General features: G+C 45.1%; 1 protein-coding gene across 1 annotated transcript in view; it reads left to right on the forward strand.

Moving 5' to 3' along the window:
* Positions 1 to 17959, forward strand: part of LOC129329084 (von Willebrand factor A domain-containing protein 7-like) — a 30957-nt gene extending 12998 nt beyond the window's left edge. Inside the window, exons 9-18 of the mRNA XM_054978506.1 lie at positions 335 to 471; positions 1484 to 1771; positions 1902 to 2117; positions 3280 to 3452; positions 5510 to 5624; positions 7095 to 7299; positions 10587 to 10668; positions 13198 to 13421; positions 17270 to 17374; positions 17818 to 17959. Of these exons, the coding sequence (XP_054834481.1) occupies positions 335 to 471; positions 1484 to 1771; positions 1902 to 2117; positions 3280 to 3452; positions 5510 to 5624; positions 7095 to 7299; positions 10587 to 10668; positions 13198 to 13421; positions 17270 to 17374; positions 17818 to 17821 (1549 nt within the window). The 3' untranslated portion in view covers positions 17822 to 17959. The remainder of the gene's footprint in view (positions 1 to 334; positions 472 to 1483; positions 1772 to 1901; positions 2118 to 3279; positions 3453 to 5509; positions 5625 to 7094; positions 7300 to 10586; positions 10669 to 13197; positions 13422 to 17269; positions 17375 to 17817) is intronic.
* The last annotated feature ends 502 nt before the right edge of the window (positions 17960 to 18461 follow it).

The raw sequence follows: 18461 nt of genomic DNA on the forward strand, positions 1-18461 counted from the left end.
CTTTTTCTGTGATGCTCCTCCTTAAATCCCAGTCCTCAGTCCCAACCACAATGACAACTACCTTCCTCCCTTGCTTCTCTTGTTTCTCCCATCCTTCCCATTCCTGATCAAAGTTTATTTTGTATACTCCTTGGTGCACAGAGGGAAGGAGGGACACATTCACTTTCTACTTCAGCGGCCAAACTCTGCATACAAGGCACAGTATAGAAAATTATTAATGTCACCAATCCCACATCTCCGTCATTCAGCCTGCCCTACCAATCCCACCCCACAATTGCACAGCGTCCCTCCCTATTGATCCTCTTGTGCCTAAGTTCCTTTCCTCTTTCTTCAGATCCAAGATCTTCATCTTCACCGATGCTGGAGCAAAAGATGCATCCCTGTTGGATGAAATCAAAGTCCTGATTGATTCTTCTGAGTCAGAGGTGAACTGTGCCCTCACAGGGTACTGCACGAGCCGGAAACGCCGAAGTACGTAAGCCTTAGCAAGGAAGACTGTCTGGTGATGAGGGGGTTGCTGTGGAGTAAATGAGAGGGAACTCAGGCTAGATTTCTCACATTATTGGAAGACAGCAATAGCTCGTGCAAAACCATTCCCCTGTGATAGGTTCCCTCAGTCCATCTATATATTAAAAAGTCCTCGTGTTTGTTGGAGAACAACATGAGGACTTTGTTTCACATGTGCAATTGGAATTTTGTGCAATGAGAATTGAGTGCTTTGGTTGCACACACAAAAAGAGCCAGTGTGTGTCTGAGAGGCACAAAATTCCTGTCGTATATGTGATACAACATCCTTGAGTTGTTTTCAACAAACACAAGGGCTTTGTAACATGCAGATGCTGCCTCGTTGCCTCAATAGTGTATGAAACTATTAACAATATGGGGTTGTACTGAAGTCTAAATCAGGCCCTTGTGCACTACATGTGTAGCCGTAATATGGCTTGTTTCATAGGTCCAGGAGTTTAGTTTAGATGAGATGCTAACTATGTGGATCTTCACATGGGTACATTTTGGGGTTGTCCCCCCAACCACACACACACAATTTATTTCAGGTTCCATATTCTCTGGAAAGATAGTGAAGTGTCATGAACTATCGAGGGAATCTACACCTTCTTAACTTCTAAAGAAGGAATACAATTCAATAGGATTAAACCAGTCCATAGATATTAAACATTACTTAAATATGAGGTGCTTTGGGAGACATATCTATTTTGTACCTTAGAGTCTTCTCCCTTTAAAAAAATCCTAACAACATTTTAAAAATGCTGCTAACCAACCAAATCAAGCATCCTGATTCCCACAGTGGCCAACTAAATGTTTCTGGGAAGCCTACAAGAAAAGTATGAACAAAACCCGCTGTCCTCCTCCGCAGTTCACTTCTCAGTCATTCCTGTTGAAACACCTAGCATAGTTTTTCTTGCAATTATATGAACATAGGTACAGGGGGGAGATTGGTTTCACTGGATACATTTAATCTCCACAGGTATTGATGAAGAGAGTCCCGAAGCCTCTGGCCGAGGTTATGCTAACCTCTATGAAGAACTTGTTGCTTATTCTGGCGGTTATTACGTGATGACCACTAAGAGCCAGCTCTCTCAGGTCCTGGGGATCATGGAGCTCTCCCTGAACGCTGCCCCTGTTAAGGTGACCCGTGCTCGTCTGCACGGGACACAGTTCTCCTTCCCTGTGGATGAGACCCTCACAGAAATAACCGTGTCGGTTAAGAGCTCTAGCGCCTCCAGATTCAGCATGAATGTGCTGCAGCCTTCAGGTAAGGGGGACAACTATGATACAACAAGCATACCGAGAAGTTGTACTACCACTTGATAATTGGGGAGATCATTTGTATCATCTGGGGCTTCTGCAGCTCAGTCTCCTTTTTTGTTCCATCCCCATGGCAGGTGCCCAAGCAACCACTGAAACAGTGATCAGCACAGCAAGCCATAAGGTCATGAAGGTGTCTCGTATTGATCAGCGAGGTGCATGGTCTGTGACCGTGTCTCCCAGCGGCTCCTATGAGGTTGAAATCGGGGGCAAGAGCTTGTTCGACTTTTCCTACCAGATTATGCAACAGTGGAAAGAGTACGTGCTTCCAGTTCAGGGTCGGCCTGTAAAAGGTAAGCTTTCTGGGATTTGAAGCCACACAATGAAGATTGGGGCTCAAGTGCCATTTTTTCTGAGGCCCACTGTAAATTTGCAAAACTCTCTCCCCAACTGATATGAACAATCATGAAAGGAAAAGCATTTCTTTGATTTCTTTTTTAAAATTTCAATCTAAAAACATACAAACATAAAAATTCATAATATATCATCTTTTATAATCAAAATCACGCATTATAGAATTTACTTAAATTTACTTTTTAATATTTCACTTCTGTTTAAATACCTTTATTTTACCTTTTCCATCTATCTTCATATCTCATGATATGCATTAACCGTCTTTCTTCCTGTCATTTAATTTAATTTTAATCTTTATTTTGAGCTATATAATAAAAAAAACTTTATTCTTGTAATCCTGAAATCTGTCTATTGTGTTAACATAATAGACATAATTATTAACATTATGTTAATAAACTTAACATAAAAGATGTTAATTTTGCCCTTGTCGCATATTCCTGCTCCTTGGAGGAAGGGCAGGATAAAAATGTATTAAATGAATGAATAAATGAAGTCCACAAATGTCAAAAAGTCTATTCAATGTATCAGCAGCTTGAAAGGAGCCATTTGCATATATGACGCTACCTGATACTGGGTCTTTCTAGCCCAGACTGGCAGAGGGTCTCGGAGATACCAAGCAAAGGTTTTTCCATCCTTGCTATCCATGAGCCTGTGATGCTGAGACCTTCAGAAGTTAAAAGATATGACTTGGCCCCTCTTTTAACAAGATACTGTGTAAATCCTCTTTTGAACCCCCCCCCCCGCTCCATTTTTTTTTAGAAAGTCCAATACCATTCTGGTGTTCAGCATACTGAACCATCTCATTGGACATGTTGAGGATTAAGTTTGGGATTTGCTCAAATATGGGTCTCTTCTTTCTCTGCCAGTTAACAAAAGTTTCCTGCCTGGTTAGCTGGGGGAGTCACTTACTCACCCCAGGTGATCAGGCAAGAGGCTACTTATGAGCTTCTGCTAAGACACTCGTGGAACCGCAACAACATATTCATTTGACTGTTGTATCCGGAGAAAAATATAATTTTTTCAAGTCTCCAAAAGTACACCCCAAGGAAAAGAGGGGGTGCTTTGCTGACAGCTGCATCTTGACCGCTGCATTTTTTCCAGGATCAAACTACATTGTCTCCTTGAAGCTGATGGGAGAATCCAAAGATGCTCGGATCCAACATCTGGTCTCTGTTTCTGAACAGGGGGACTCCATGGGTTCCATCGCTCTGAACCAAACCTCTGATGCCATCGGCAACCTCTTGGCCATTGCTCCCCTTTCCTTTAACGCACCGGTATGTAGTCTCTTTAACTGGTTCCTGTCTAAAGTGTTGTGCTATATAGAGCTTGCCAATACTGTAATGTAAAGTGCTATCAAGTTGCAGCTGACAAAGTGACCCCATAGGGTTTTCAAGGCAAGAGATGAGCAAAGATGATTTGCCATTGCCTACCTCTGAATAGGAACCCTGGATTTCCTTGGTGGTCTTCCATTCAATTACTAACCAGGGCCAACCCTGCTTAGCCTCCTTGACTGGACAAGTTTGGGCAAGCCTGGGCCATACAGGTCAGGATACTAGGAACGTACAAATCTGTTCCTGTGTTCCCAAGGAGATTTTTCCTGCATGACGGGCACAAATATCTATAGGCATCTGTGGAACAGTTATTCACATCTCTACAAGATTCAAACACTGGGGAAGAGAGGGAGATGCTTTTGGAAACCTCTCTCCTCCAATGGTGGAAGTGTCCTTCTGGCAATAGAAAACAGCTGCTGGATACAAGCCAGTTTGTTCACAAGCAAATGGAAAATGTGCTCTCCGACAAGTGTTTTCCATATCGCATCCCTTTCTTTCCCAATTGAAGTTAAAGCAGTCCTAAGCCAAGAACATTGAAAATGTTCTCCAGTCTACATCATGTTCAGGAGGCATATCCTGCTAAAAACCTAAGATGCGCAGAACACTAATGTAACTACTTTGTATCTGTTAATAAAATCGCAAGCTTAAAGGTGTGCCTTGATGATGCAGGCTGGAAAACAAGAAACATGAGTCCACAGGACATGGGTCTGTGGCAAAACACAGTAAGCTGGTGAGAAGGAAATGGAGCAAGCCCTTACAAATGCCAGCCAGGCAGACCCTTACTCAGCTAAAGGCCATGCCTCAGCTGAAAGACTTTATAGCCATCAGGGGGAAACAGTATGGCCATTTTCACACAGCTTACCTTGTTCCGGAAAACAGCGAAATCTCACGCAAAATCTCGCGAGAAGACGCTGTTATCACGTGAGAAGACGCGATAACAGCGTCTTCTCGCACAATTTCACGTGAGATTTCGCTGTTTTCCGAAACAAGGTTTTCTGGGATTATTCTGCATTCAGAGGGGATATTGCAGCCCTGGCAGCATCTGCAGCCCCAGGACAGAAGTCAGGCAAATGGAAAGATGACTGGTTTTAGACCCAGTATGGTGCCTCCTCACCAGCTGCAATTCTAGGAATACATGCACAAGCACACAAAGCTACCTTATATTGAGTCAACCCATTGACCTCTTGAAATCAGTATGGTCTGTTCTGACAGGCAATAGTTCTCCAGAGTTCCAAGTAGAGATCTTACACATCAATTGGAGATGTCAGGTATTGAACACAAGACCTTTTGCACCCAAATCAGATACTCTACCATTGAGTCATGGTCCCCCTCCTTGGAGGAGAATTAAGCCCTGTTAAAATCAATGGTCTGGATGGGAAAGGAAAAATTATTCAAAACTACTCCTTGTCTAGAATAGGCTACCATTGGAATTATTTCTGATATGGTAAGCTTGAATAGCAAACATAGTTACCATTTCTTAGGTCTTTAGGGTTCACAATAAAACTGCAAGTTTTTCGTTCCAGACAGGGGGTGGGGTGGGGGGAGGGGGGAAATAAGTCCACTAAGTGTCATATCTCAATGTTCACAGAGATGGCGTTAAACAGAAGTCCTCAGCATGGTGCCTATGAGCTCCATGATGCCCACCAACACTTTTCCTTGTGCCCGCCAAGTGTTTTCAGAAAGTGGGCTGTGCCAGGTGGGGTTTTTGCCCAGCAAGGCTTCTGATTGGCCCCTGGAATTTGATTGGCTGTGCAGATATTTTAAAATGTTGCTTTGGCAACAGCAGCCATCACAGCACAAGGATCTTCACTGTGTGACTGAAGGTAAGCTGCAGTAGCCATTTTGTGGCTGGCTCTGCCTCCTGCCGCAACCAATTTGTAACAGCCATTTCGGGGCTGTGCCCATCACATTGTCAAAATCCCAAAGTTTCCCTCAAGCTCAAAAAGCTTGGTGAATTCCTCATGTAAAAGATCTTAGGTAATTCTTTAATATCATTGTAGATGACTCTGCTGAGTGTGCAAGGCGTGTCTCCAGGAGGTCTTTCCTTTTCACGAATCAACACTGATCCCGTCAGCACAGAGTCTATAAAGATTGTGCCTATACCAGGCCAAAATGGTGAGCTGTATATATATATACATGCTGTCAAGTTGCAACTGACTTATGGTGACCCAAGCAAGGGGCTCTCAAGTCAAGTGGGAGGCAGAGGTGGTTTGCCATGGCTTTCCTCTATAGAGTCTTCCTCAGTTGTCCTCCATCCAACTACCAATCCTTGCTTAGCTTCTGAGATCTGAAGAAAGTGGGTTATACCATGCCATCTTCCTTTTGGTGAGCTCCTAATAAGCTGGAAGATGCCAATAATAACATTCCCTCTAGTCACCTCACATTCTTACTCCCAACAGAACAAGGATTCCCGCCATCCTGCATGGCTCCCTCACAATTTCCAACTTCTCCAGGCGTGGTTGTTAACTAGAACAACAACCTTTGTACCTAAACAGCAAGGAATTCCAGAGTGCTTTTAGTCGTTTAACATTTTAACTGTTTTGGTGTTTTGATGTTTCCTTGCCCTATCTGAGTGAGAAAGCAGCAAAGATATTTTTAAATAATATACCTTGGATGACTATGTTAGGTGATTTGTAGGAGATTGCTGTTGGCCCTTTTCCATGTTTACAGTTTTGGCACACAACCACATATAAAGGGCGACTGCACTATCCATGACCCTCCTGGTATGTGTAATCATTTTGTATGAATAAGACAACACATATATTTTTCCAGCTTAGGTACACACAAATGCATGTGTGTGTGTAAAGTGCTGTCAAGTCACAGCTGACTTCTGGTTACCCCATAGCGTTTTCAAGGCAAGAAACAAACAGAGGGATTTTGCCATTGCCTACCTCTGCATAATGACTCTGGACTTCCTTGGTGGTCTTTCATCCAAATATTAACCAGGGCCGACCCTGCTTAGCTTCTGGGGTTCTAGCTTCTGAGGCGCTGATAGCTTCTAGCTATCCTGAGCCATCCAGGTCAGGGTATAAAAATCAGCCCCCCCCCCTCCCATCCATGTATCTGATCTCATATACCAAAGCTAGAAAATATACACATTGCCCTATTCACACAAAATTGTGTCCATATGTATTAGGAGGAGTGGCATTAGGGAGTGTATTAGGGTGGCATGATGTTAAAATGGCTTCCGTTATATTGACATTGGAATCCACTCACCAATGTTTATCTACTACTTTGGTGACTTTTTTTTAACGTATAACTAAAATTTTAACACCCTCTAGGCTGCCAGTAGGGTAATTTCTTATTTCAATAAAGGAGAGAAATTCTCTCCAACGTTCATCTTCACCACTGGGTGTAAGGATGGAAACAGACAATGGTAAGAAGGGAGGAGTTGCTAATATGGGGTGAATACAAACAAATATAGAGCCAGGCACTCAGGCTTTCTCTCAAGTTAGTAGAAGGACTAAGGAGATGAACCCGAAGCTTCTTGGGAAAAGCCTCTGAAGGAAGAAAGAAGATGGTACCAAGAAAGGCAAAGGGCCATAGCCAGTAATTATACTCCATCCCAAACTTCTATTTTCCCAGGCACGATGCCACCTGGTGGACTTCTGGAAGTTTCTGTCATGGTGGTGAATGACGGGTCAGCTGCATCATTTACTTTCAATGTGTGGGATGATCTGGGTTTCCTGCAGAGCTTCAGGCCAAACAGAAGTACCCTAAATCCAGGGGGAACTGTCAACCTAACTGCAACTTTTGTGGCAGCTGGAGAGAATAGTAGCTTTGCCTCCAGGTAGGAGGGGCTTTCTGGTTGGTGGGTCTGGGTGGAGTGGGCTGCAGGGGCAGAGAGACATGAATGCAGAGCTAGGATATGAGATTACATTGGGCAGGAAACAGTAGTTTCAAGAGTCTGACCAACAGAGGGCAGTGTAAGTCCAACACTAGGGCCAGGATAGATTGGGCGAGGTCCATTCCGTCTTGTTCTGTACTAAAAGTTTAAGTATGGGTCAGGTCTCTTGCAGGGTTCATTACAGATCTGTGTAAGTTCTGGGAGAAACCTCTTCCCAGAGAAACAATGAGCCTCCCCTGCCCCAGGAAGCAGCATGTCCTTAACCTAGCAGGAGTATACCATTTGCATACTCAAGAAAGCAGCAAGAAGGGTAGATTGGATTAGCGATAACACCCTTCCCACACCCCAAATTTCAGCAGAGTAGATTTCCCTTCTCCCAACACCCTGCAAACTGCCACAATGCTACTTTCAATAGATATCATATTACAATACTGGGGAGGGGCCATGGCTCATTGGTAGAGCTTCTGCTTTGCATGCAGAAGGTCCCAGGATCAATCCTCAGCATCTCTAGCTGAAAGAATCGGGAAACAGGTGATGTGAAAGGTCTCTGTCTGGGGTCCTGGAGAGCTGCCATCAGTCAGAATAAATAAACAGTTCTGATCTTGATAGACCAGTCACCTGACTCAGGATAAGGCAGCTTCATGTATTCCTCTCTTGAAGGCAGCTTGAGAATTCTCTGTCTTTACAGAGGAATCCAGCAAGTTAGCAAACCTGGACCAAGTCCCAAGACTGCCCAAACGTAGGATGACAGGTTAAATGTTTGATGGTGAGGTGGCTGGATAATCTTAAAAACAAAATAAAGGCCATGTCAGGTGTCAAAGCTGTTCTGCGGCCTCCTTGGAACATGAGTCAGTTTGTGGCTTCCTTGAGCTTCTCCAGTGATTGTGAGGTGGAAACGTCAGCTTTAGAGGAGGTCTGCAAGACTAGTGTACCAGCTGGATAAGGCCTTGACAATACCATGTTTGCAGTCCTTGACAGACTTTTTCATTCCAAAACAATCGGCGAAAGGAGGCTGGCCACCCAGTTATTGCCCACTATCAGCAGACAGACCAGAGAAATGGGTGCAAACGTGCTCATGTCCCAGGCCAATGACATCACTTCCAGTCATACCACTACGTTTTAGGCCAATTCGTAAAGAATTGGACCTGGTGCCATGCCATTGCTTTTGGTTGCACTGGAAGTGACATCATCAAAAGACATGTACATGAAAAGAAGAGGGGTAAGTGCCTGTTGCCTCCCCCCACCCTGTCCCCCACACCCGTTAATAGATACGGAGGATCTGGCAATCCTACTTCTATAAAGGGATTCATTGGACTTGAACTACAATTGCTGGGAGAACTGGCCTGCCTCATCTTTCTACCTTTGACAACAGCTTGAATAGAAGAAATCAGGAAGTGAAGACTTTCGCAGCATGGAGAGGAGCATTATTGCCTGTGAACATCTGATAAAGTTATTGTTAGAAGCACAAGGACAAGTTCCACCAGTAAAAAATGTTAGCAACCTCATAAGAAAGGAGAGAGGAGGAAGGTTCCATTCAGCTGTGTAGGCCTGAAGTCCCTCAATGGGAAAATATATGAGGGGTCCTCAAGCTTGTTGAAGCTGTGGCACATTTGGATTTTGACAGCAGGTGGCCACCACAGGGTAGGTGGAAACAATCACAAAATGGCTGCCGTGAGGGCTGGGTCCAATCTCAGAATACTGTAAGGTTCCACAAAATCTTTGGAGGTTCCAAGCAAAGCTTCTTCCTGTCATGGATGTATCTGTTTCGAAATGGGTGCTTCCTGCAGACACAAAAGTGATGCCTCCTGGGCTCTTCCAGGCAACTCCTACTCCAGTTGACCGAATGAAAGACAGAGCTGACTCTTTGCTTTGATGAGGATATGTTTTGAGGAAACAAGAGTGGGCACCAAGAATCACACCAGCATGCACTTCGGAGTCCATGAGGGTTGCCAGGCCGGAGGAAAGTGACTTGCACAATGCGTCAGTGGTTCTTCCAGAAAAAGACCCAGAAGTTATGTCATTGTAGCGACACACACTCTACAAATTAGTCTGATCTCTTTAGTAAGGACTGCCAAGACTGGAGAAATCCCTAGAGCATCACTTGATGTGTTGATGATACTTCCAGGTCCTCACCCAGAAGTTGCATTGACACATTGCACAATATAGCTCCCCTCCTCCACCCAACCTTGTTCCCTCACTACACCATTGAGTGAGAGTGGCAACCCTTAACATCCACAGGCAGTGTCTACCACTCTGGGCCTGGCTGAAGTAGATACATTAAAGACAGGGGAATGGTACATTGTATCAGAATGTCTGGATTCTGGGGAAGAATAAGGATTCCATCAATTACAAAAGTACAAGCGGAGGATCCACAAGGACTTGTGGGGGCATCTCTTTTCCTCCTCCCCTTCTGTCTCCTCTTTCCCTTCCCTGAAAGCCGCCATATCCCATTTTTCTGCTTCCTTATTTCCTTTGTACCCACCAGCCAACTTAGATTTATCTGCCCCTCTGTCTTCAGCTTTCCTTCCTTCTCTTCCCCTGCAACCCCTCCCTGGGAAAATCCAGCCGAGTTGTATGGTGCCAGTCACCAGGCCAGGCCTCCTCCCCCTGCCTTTTATTGACAGTAACCAAGGCTGGAAGGCTGGCCTTATTGCTGAGGTTGCATAGCAACAGCCGCAGAGGGCATTCAGAGCTGTGATGGGAGAAAAATGAATTTAAAAGGCCATCCACCCATCATCATGACATCAGTTCTGGGGGAAACCTGGAAGAGATGTCAATCATCTGTAGGAATCACCAGAAACTGTAGGGTTTTCTATAGTGTCCACAGATTCCTAGAAAACAGCCCCCCCCCTATGTTACCCATGTCCTTGCTCCCTCAGGTCCCTGCCCCCTCCCTTCTCCCACTGATTACCCCTACCTTCCCCCTTACATTTTTTTAAAGATTTCACATTTGTTTGCAAACCTGAGGAGTTTTTCAGGTTTGTAGAAAGATTTGTCTTGTTTGCCTGTGGCTCCAATCTCCAGATTTAAGAATCCACAGATAGGGTCATGTGGAAGACTACAAATAACATTAATTAAATAAAATATTGATGACAAAAGAGCAGCAGAATTAACATTTGGAATAGCTAGCTTAATGGGAGGGAGTGCACTGGGTTGTCCTGTGCTAACCACTTTTTTTGCAAACACCCCAATACACACTCCTCAGTTCATAACTATTGAATTTTTTTCAGCATTGCAACATTCACAGCTAGAAGCTCCTCCGCCCAGAACTACCTGAAACTGCCTATCACAGTAATCCCGGAAGCTGCCCTGGTGAGTCCAGACTCCCTATTGCTTCTACAACCTGCTTCTAAAACCTGGCTTATGGCTAAGATATTCTGCAAGTTTGAAAAATGCTTTCATAAATAAGAATTGGGATTCCCCACTACCACTCTTTTTAAAAAACCTAGTTTTCACAGTCACTGCACACTCTTTTTATTCCTGAGTTTCTTAGCAGTCAATCTTTAAGCACTGGAATTGGTTTGGGTACAGTTCTTCCACTTGTCTGCCCTTCCTCAGCATTTTTACAGTGTGTTGGTTTATTTTGTATTGCATATGTCCTAAATAATCAGGATTTTCAAGTGAGGGTGCTGTCATCATCAGTGATATCACAGCAACACCCCCCTTCCCTTTTGTGCATGTTTATATCACTGTATTGCTGCAGCTGTATTGTTATAAGAGCTGGGGGGTTTAAAAAAAATGGAAAATTAACACATGGGGAAGTCTGCATGGCCAAGCCTAAAAGAAGAGCAGCTTCACCATCTATACCTAAGCCCCCTGCCCCACAGTCCAAACTAGAAAACTCTGCCCAGGCTGACCCAGAGCCAGGAGGCAAAGGCCAGCACCTACGAGACAAACCAACATCTGCTGGGATAGAGCCCAGAACAATGGCAACTGTGTGCTTTCTCAACCTCCCACTGTAACAATACATGCAGCAGGTTCTCTGAATTCCCAGCTTTCATTTTAAAAAGGGCGGAGGGAGCAAAGAAAAGGAGTATCTGGGCAATGGAAGGGGCTGGAGGCTTACTTTTTAAAATGAAAGCTGGGAATTTAGAGAACCCGCTATATGTATTGTTATATATATATTGGTAAGTTGATATGATACTATGAAAATGACTATTTAAAAAAGAAAACAAAACCAGAAGGGAGGGGGAAGGAAGGTGGCAGGGGAGGAGTTGAAAAGTGGGTTGGAGGTGGGTAGGAGTGGGCAGGACAAAGAAAACCAAAAAAACCATGAGGAAAAGGCTACTCAAGATCAACTTCCAGAAAAAGATCAGAGTAAAAGCGGTCTCAAAAGAACCAGAAAAAGGAGGGAAACACCCCCCCCCCCCAAAAACAAAGTGAAAACTAAAGGCAAAAAAAAATGAGTGTGGAAATCAGGGAATAAATCGAAGCATTATGAGGCCAGAAGCAATGGAGAAAACTCGTGTGGAAAACCCCACTTTCAGGCCCCATTCACAGTACTATTTATGACAGTTTAGGCCCTATATGCTCTGGGTTAAGTTATCCAACATCATTATTTGAAGAAAAAATTTCCCTGTAGAAGTCATCTTGAGATGTTCAGGAGAAGCTTTGCTCCATGTCACCACACCATGGGGTGCAGCTTAAGGCCATTTGTGCAGAATTTTAGAAAGCAGGTAAAAACCAATTTAAGAAAGGCTTTTGGGGGGGGGGGATCTTCTTGCTGAGTTAGGGCTGCCAGTACCCCTGATGGGGGCAGGGGATCCCCTGCTCCCAGCCTCTGCCCCCCTACCACCACTCACCTGGCCAGCAGGGGGGAAAGCCCCAGGGAACAGGCCCGGAAGGCAAGAACCCTCCTGGGCCTGGTTCCCTGGGACAAGGTGACCCATCAACAGAAAACTCTGGAAACAAGAAACAAGAACTGTGTATAATTCTTTTTTGAAATGAGTATCATATAATGCACTTGTAAACAGTGAAGATATTTCCCCTCTAGCTAGATAGGTAAAACCTTATAAATGTTTATACCCTAATGCACCCGATTCTTGGTACTGACTAACTCAAGGCACCTCAGATGAGGAGCGGCAGCCAAGGCAACTTCTTAAAACCCTTTGAAAGGACTAGAGCAGACACAGAGACAGCCAGCACAGAACCTCGGAGACTCAAAGTTTAATCCTTGAACTGCTATGGAAGTTTGCTGGGTGACCTTGGGCCAGTTACTCTGTCTTGGCTTAACCTACATCACAGAGTTCTTATTGTGAGGATAAAATGAAGGAGGAGAGAATGATACTAGCATTCCGTCCTCATTGGGGAGAAAATAGGGTTTAAATCCCTAAAGAGCACAGAGTAAAAGCAAAACTATGAATAGAACCAGGGCTTTTTTTCTGGGAAAAGAGGTGGTGGAAGTCAGTGGGTTGTCCTTGGAGAAAAAGGTCACATGGCTGGTGGCCCCGCCCCCTGATCTCCAGACAGAGGGGAGTTGAGATTGCCGGAGGGCAATCTAAACTCTGTCTGGAGATCAGGGGGTGGGGCCACCAGCCATGTGACCATTTTCAAGAGGTTCCGGAACTCCGTTCCACTGCGTTCCTGCTGAAAAAAAGCCCTGAATAGAACAGAATGTCCATGTATGGAATGAGAGCTTCTTTGCCTTTCACATATCTGAATCAGCTTTGAGGGGATTTCTAGTAGCAGCGAAGAATGCATGTGTATGCTTGTAGAATGCAAACTGCGTTTATTAATACATAAATAAATCTACAAGTTCTCTTTTGCTCAACCCTTACACACATACACTGATGGAAGTATTTACTGATTGTTACTCACTGATGGTATTGACTCCTTCTGTAGGAGACGGATGACATCCCACCGGTACACAAGCTTCTCAACTTTTACATGCCTTGCGTAGGCCAAATCCAGCATCAACTGGACTGCTCTCGGCACATCTGGAGCATGAGGTTTTCTGCTAAAGATGCTCACAGTGCTGTCACTGTCCGGGTCAACGTTAATCCTTCTCACCTGTCTTGCCACCCATGGGGGACAAATGACAATAAGGACGTCATCTGTCACTATGAGTATGTATATACATGGCCAGCATCCCTGAGTGTAGCAAATGACCTCCGATAAGGAATCAGACATTTGGAAAAGAATCCTGCATCTCACAACTTTCATTCTTTTAAAAAAGCTAAAAAGATACTAGTGTTCAAATGTGCTCGACAAAAAAGCCTTGAAAATATGTTTGGAACTTCTACCAAAGATTTATAAGCCAATAGTTAAGGGTGGGATGGGACTTCTTCATGGAGCAAAATTCCAGGCATTGCCTCCACCCACTTTCAAAGATTCCTTCAACGAGGCAGAGTCCTTTATGGGCTCTGAGGACAGCTTCAAATGTGATCAACATTGCTGAGAGAACTACCTACTTCAGCTACTTACCAATTCTTGAGCCTGAGTGTCTGACTGAAGCCTTTATTATATTTGCTTAACAAAATATGTTTGTACAAGCATCACATTTGACAGTCTACACACTTGGCTAGATTTTTCCTCATAGGCAATTTTTAGCTATGTGGGGAATGCCAACATGGCATGCGTGAAGCAAACTTAAACCAACAGTGCCCTCTTGAGTTTATTAATCTGCTCAACAAAATTCACCCAGAAAGGTGGTGGGGGAGAATTGTCCTTAGTAGCTCTATTCAAATTGTTTCCCTTGAGAATCACCAAAGGCAGAACCCAACTCCTTTCTGGAGATTGTAAAAGGCTGGCTTTGATGACCAATGCTAAGCTATGTTGGACTGGAAACATGTATACATTAGTTTTCATCCAATGCTAGCCTGCCCCAGACATAGAATTCTAGGTCCCTGTATTAATTCCTTTCAAGCTAACACATTTGCACTTCAGCACTGTATAAAACTGTAACATATTTCAAAAATACTTAAATACTTATTGTATATAACAGTGTGAATTATTGTACACCACAGGGGTAGTCCCTTGGCTCTTGATATCTACACCGTGGTAGCTTCTGTTGAGTTGTACATTCGGAATTTTGACACATTGTGCTGGGCACAGCTACTAGGGTTGCCATTCTCCCACCAGGGGCAGGAGATCCCCTGCTCCCACCCGCCACCCCCCACCTACCTGGATGGCTGAGGAGACACAGGCCTCCTAGGGTGTGGCACGCTGCCGCAGGCCTGATCTAGCCCAGTTTTGGCCCAAATTGGGCCCAAAATGGGCCAATTCAGGCCCAAATCAGCCCAGATCAGGCCGCTGTAGAGCGCAGGAGCATTCCCACGCTCCACAGTGGCCCATTCCAGGCCAATTCAGGCCCAATATGGGCCAATTTGGGCCTGAAACAGGCCAATTCAGGCCCTAATCAGCCCAGATCAGGCCACTGCAGGGTTCCCAGCCTCCAGGTAGTGAAACAACACACCGGGACTCCACAGTATTATAAGCCAAAATGTAATCTAATTTTCTGTATTTATAAAGTGCAAAGGTGCTATAAATATAGACAAAAATACAGAACACGTTATACAAAATCGTCTAGAAGTGCAACAATACAGAGTCCAAACATTTACAAATGTATCACAATACTTTTGCTGTCCGGAATAATCAAGAAATTTTTTAAGTGCCAGTTGCCAATATTTTCATAGAGCCGGTAGGTAGGGAGTTGTGCACAGTGCTATTTATTCACAGTCCATAAAGTTGGATGTAGTTAGACGAACGCCGACGGGGGTTTGCAGGCAAATATCATTAACCCGTTTCATTAACCAGTGCATTTCCCGGGGCCGGTGCTTCCCAGAGTTAGAGCGCGGAAGGGTGTACAAGGCCAGAGCACCCTTGAAGGGAATCTGGGCAGGGGCTTTTTGTGTAACTGGGCAGCAAGATGCGGGTTCAGCGGCGCCTTCAAGACCAGCTCGAGTCCCCGCGTATGAGCTCTCATGACTCCCTTCTTCAGATACTTGTGGAAGAAGAAGCACATCAGGTTTTCTCCCCCAGAAGATGCGAGGAGTAGTTCAGACAAGGACTTAAGTATGATCAGTCCGAACTGCTTCACGCCCAGGAGGAAGTGAGTCGTGTTACTCACTAAACGGGTTAATGATATTTGCCTGCAAACCCCCGTCGGCGTTCGTCTAACTACATCCAACTTTATGGACTGTGAATAAATAGCACTGTGCACAACTCCCTACCTACCAGCTCTATGAAAATATTGGCAACTGGCACTTTAAAAATTTCTTGATTATTCCGGACAGCAAAAGTATTGTGATACATTTGTAAATGTTTGGACTCTGTATTGTTGCACTTCTAGACGATTTTGTATAACGTGTTCTGTATTTTTGTCTATATTTATAGCACCTTTGCACTTTATAAATACAGAAAATTAGATTACATTTTGGCTTATAATACTGTGGAGTCCCAGTTTGTTGTTTCGCTATAATTTGGTACCGGGGCCGCCCTTTGTTGTTTCCAGCCTCCAGGTAGTGGCTAGAGATCTCCTGGAATTACAACTGGTCTCCAGGTCACAGAGATCAGTTCACCTGGAGAAAATGGCTACTTTGGGGGGTGGACTCTATGAAATTATGCCATGCCAAGGTCCTTTCCCTGCCCAAATCACACTTTCTCCAGGTTTCACGCCCCCCCCCCCCCAGATCTCCAGGAATTTCCCAACTTGAAGCTGGCAACCCTAGGCCACTGCAGAGCATGGGAGCACTCCCACACTCCGCAGGGGCCCATTCCAGGCTGATTCGGGATCAATTTGAGCCGAATTGGGCCCAACTCGGCCCCCACAGAGTGTAGGAGTGCTCCTGGGGCAGCCATGGCCTGCACAATGACATCATTTCCCAGAAGTGACGTCATCGCACAGGCCTAGGGGCACACGCGTTCTGCGCATGCAACAGGCACCAAAGCCGGTAGGTGCCAGGGACCCCATCTCCCGCCAGGAGGACAGGGGGACCTGGCAACCCTAACAGCTACATAGGATTACTAGGTCCCCTTACCCTCCTGGGGTGGGGATGTGGCACTCACCCTTTGGCCCCTGTGATGTGCGGGAACATGTCCACCACTAGGCAAGATGACCTCACTCCTGTAGGTGACATCATTGTGCCTGAGGGGAGCACGCCCACTGTGTGCTGGACTGGGAAGGTTTTTTACTCCTGGGCCCATTCCCCAGGACCTTTTCCTCCCGCTGGCCAGGTGAGTGGTGGTGGGAGGGGCAGAGGCTAGGAACATGGGATCCCTTGCCCCAACTGGGGGACTGGCAGCCCTACAGCGACAAAATAGCTGCCACAAAATGGCTGCTGCAAGATGCAGAGCCAGCCACATAATGGCTGCCACAGCTTACCTTCTGTCGCACAGTGAAGATCTCTGTGCTATGGAAGCAGCTTCTGCCAAAGTTGTGTTTTTAAAAATCTGCACAGCCGATCAAATCTCCACTGGCCTTTCAGACACTATACTTGGCAAAAGCCCTATCTGGCCCCACCCACTTCATAAAAACACTTGGTGGGCACTAGGAAAGGTGTCAGCTGGCACAATGGTACCCACAGGCACCACGCTGGGGATCCCTGCATTATAGGGTTGCTAACAGGATTATAAAATGTCATTGAAGCACTTTGAATACTTAAAAGTGCTATAGAAATGTTAAGTATTATTATTCTTCCTCTTTCCCACTACTCTGGTGCCTGTAACAGGATCTATAATCTATGGAGTTTTTTAACAATTGCAACCAAAAATAAGCGTATGTATGTAATTTGACTAGTTTTCTTTTCACTTCCCCATTTGTAGAAGTTGGGATGCATACATATATATGATTAAACCCGTGAATCCTGCACCTTACTTATATGCCTGCCCCAGTTCTCCTGTCTAAGGCTCTCCAATCTCAGCTGGTGCATCAGGCCCGGCAGCTCATCTGTCATCCTTTTGTCTCCTTCGGTAGAGCAAACTGCTGTTCTCCCTACGCAGAGGTCCTGATCAGCGATGAGAATGGGAACACAGACAGTTTCACTGTGGACTACAGAAGACCACAGCCCACTGAAGCCTAGTGAGTTACATCCTTCCGTATACTGGATCCTGTGACAGCTAGGAACCAACCAGGGCACCTAGATTCCCCTGAGGGCGGGATTTGGGCCCACCAGGATAGGCAAGGGAATCAGAATGCTTGAGGGTTCTGTAAGGTAACATAACTGAGTGACAGTGTCAGTGAGAAGGTAGGAGTCAGATAAGGGGCTATTATTTTTCTTGATAACGTTAACAGTTGCATGATAGGCAGAAATATAACAGGTACAGTTTCTCCAGTCATTGGAACTTCAAGGTACTCCAGCTGAATTTCTGCCTGACGTGCAAAGTGCAGAGGGAAATGTGGTGACCCTAAAGTCAGGGATTCTCTGAAAGGTGGGAGTCTGCTGTATTAAAATAGGACCCGCAGAAAATAAAATTGCCCAGGTTTTACACAGAGAACCTCTCTTTCTCTCTCTCTCTTGACAGCTAATAGAGTTATGTTTCTGGAGTCTCGCTGCCATTTGTCTCAAGAAGGGGATGCCATCCACAGCCTAAACTGACAAGTAGTAAACTTGCCACAGCCACAGTATCCATGGCACATGAAGCCAAATAAAATTTCAGAAAGCAATTGTGTCTATTGACTGTTATAATGATGTATATGTATGCACTAACAAAACATCTGATGGTCATAATCTCCTCTTTCCTCGACCAATGCAGAACCGTACCCATGCTGATGATGCTGGACTGCTCCAGTAAGAGGGGGAAAAACCTTCTTCCTCCAACATAGATCTGCCTATCGTTTTGCATCCATAATTACTTCTGGCAAGGCACTGGTGGAAAAAGGAGATGGACACCTCTCTGTGAGCCTACTGTGCAACCATGAGCCAGTTGCAATAGGTGGCAAGATTTAGGTGCCATCTCAGAGTGGCAAAAAGGGATAGGAGGAGAAATCACCCAGGGTGGAATTTCCAAATTCTTCTTCCTACCCTATGATTCCTCACATACCACCATCTTGTTCCTGCTTATAGCAAATTTGGTGATCCCTGCCAATGAGCTGGGCAAAGAAACTGGTCTACCTACAAACAAGAAGGGAATTCCATTTACTTTACCTGGATGGCCCGGACTAGCCC

Source organism: Eublepharis macularius, chromosome 4, assembly GCF_028583425.1.
Source record: "Eublepharis macularius isolate TG4126 chromosome 4, MPM_Emac_v1.0, whole genome shotgun sequence".
Taxonomy (NCBI): domain Eukaryota; kingdom Metazoa; phylum Chordata; class Lepidosauria; order Squamata; family Eublepharidae; genus Eublepharis; species Eublepharis macularius.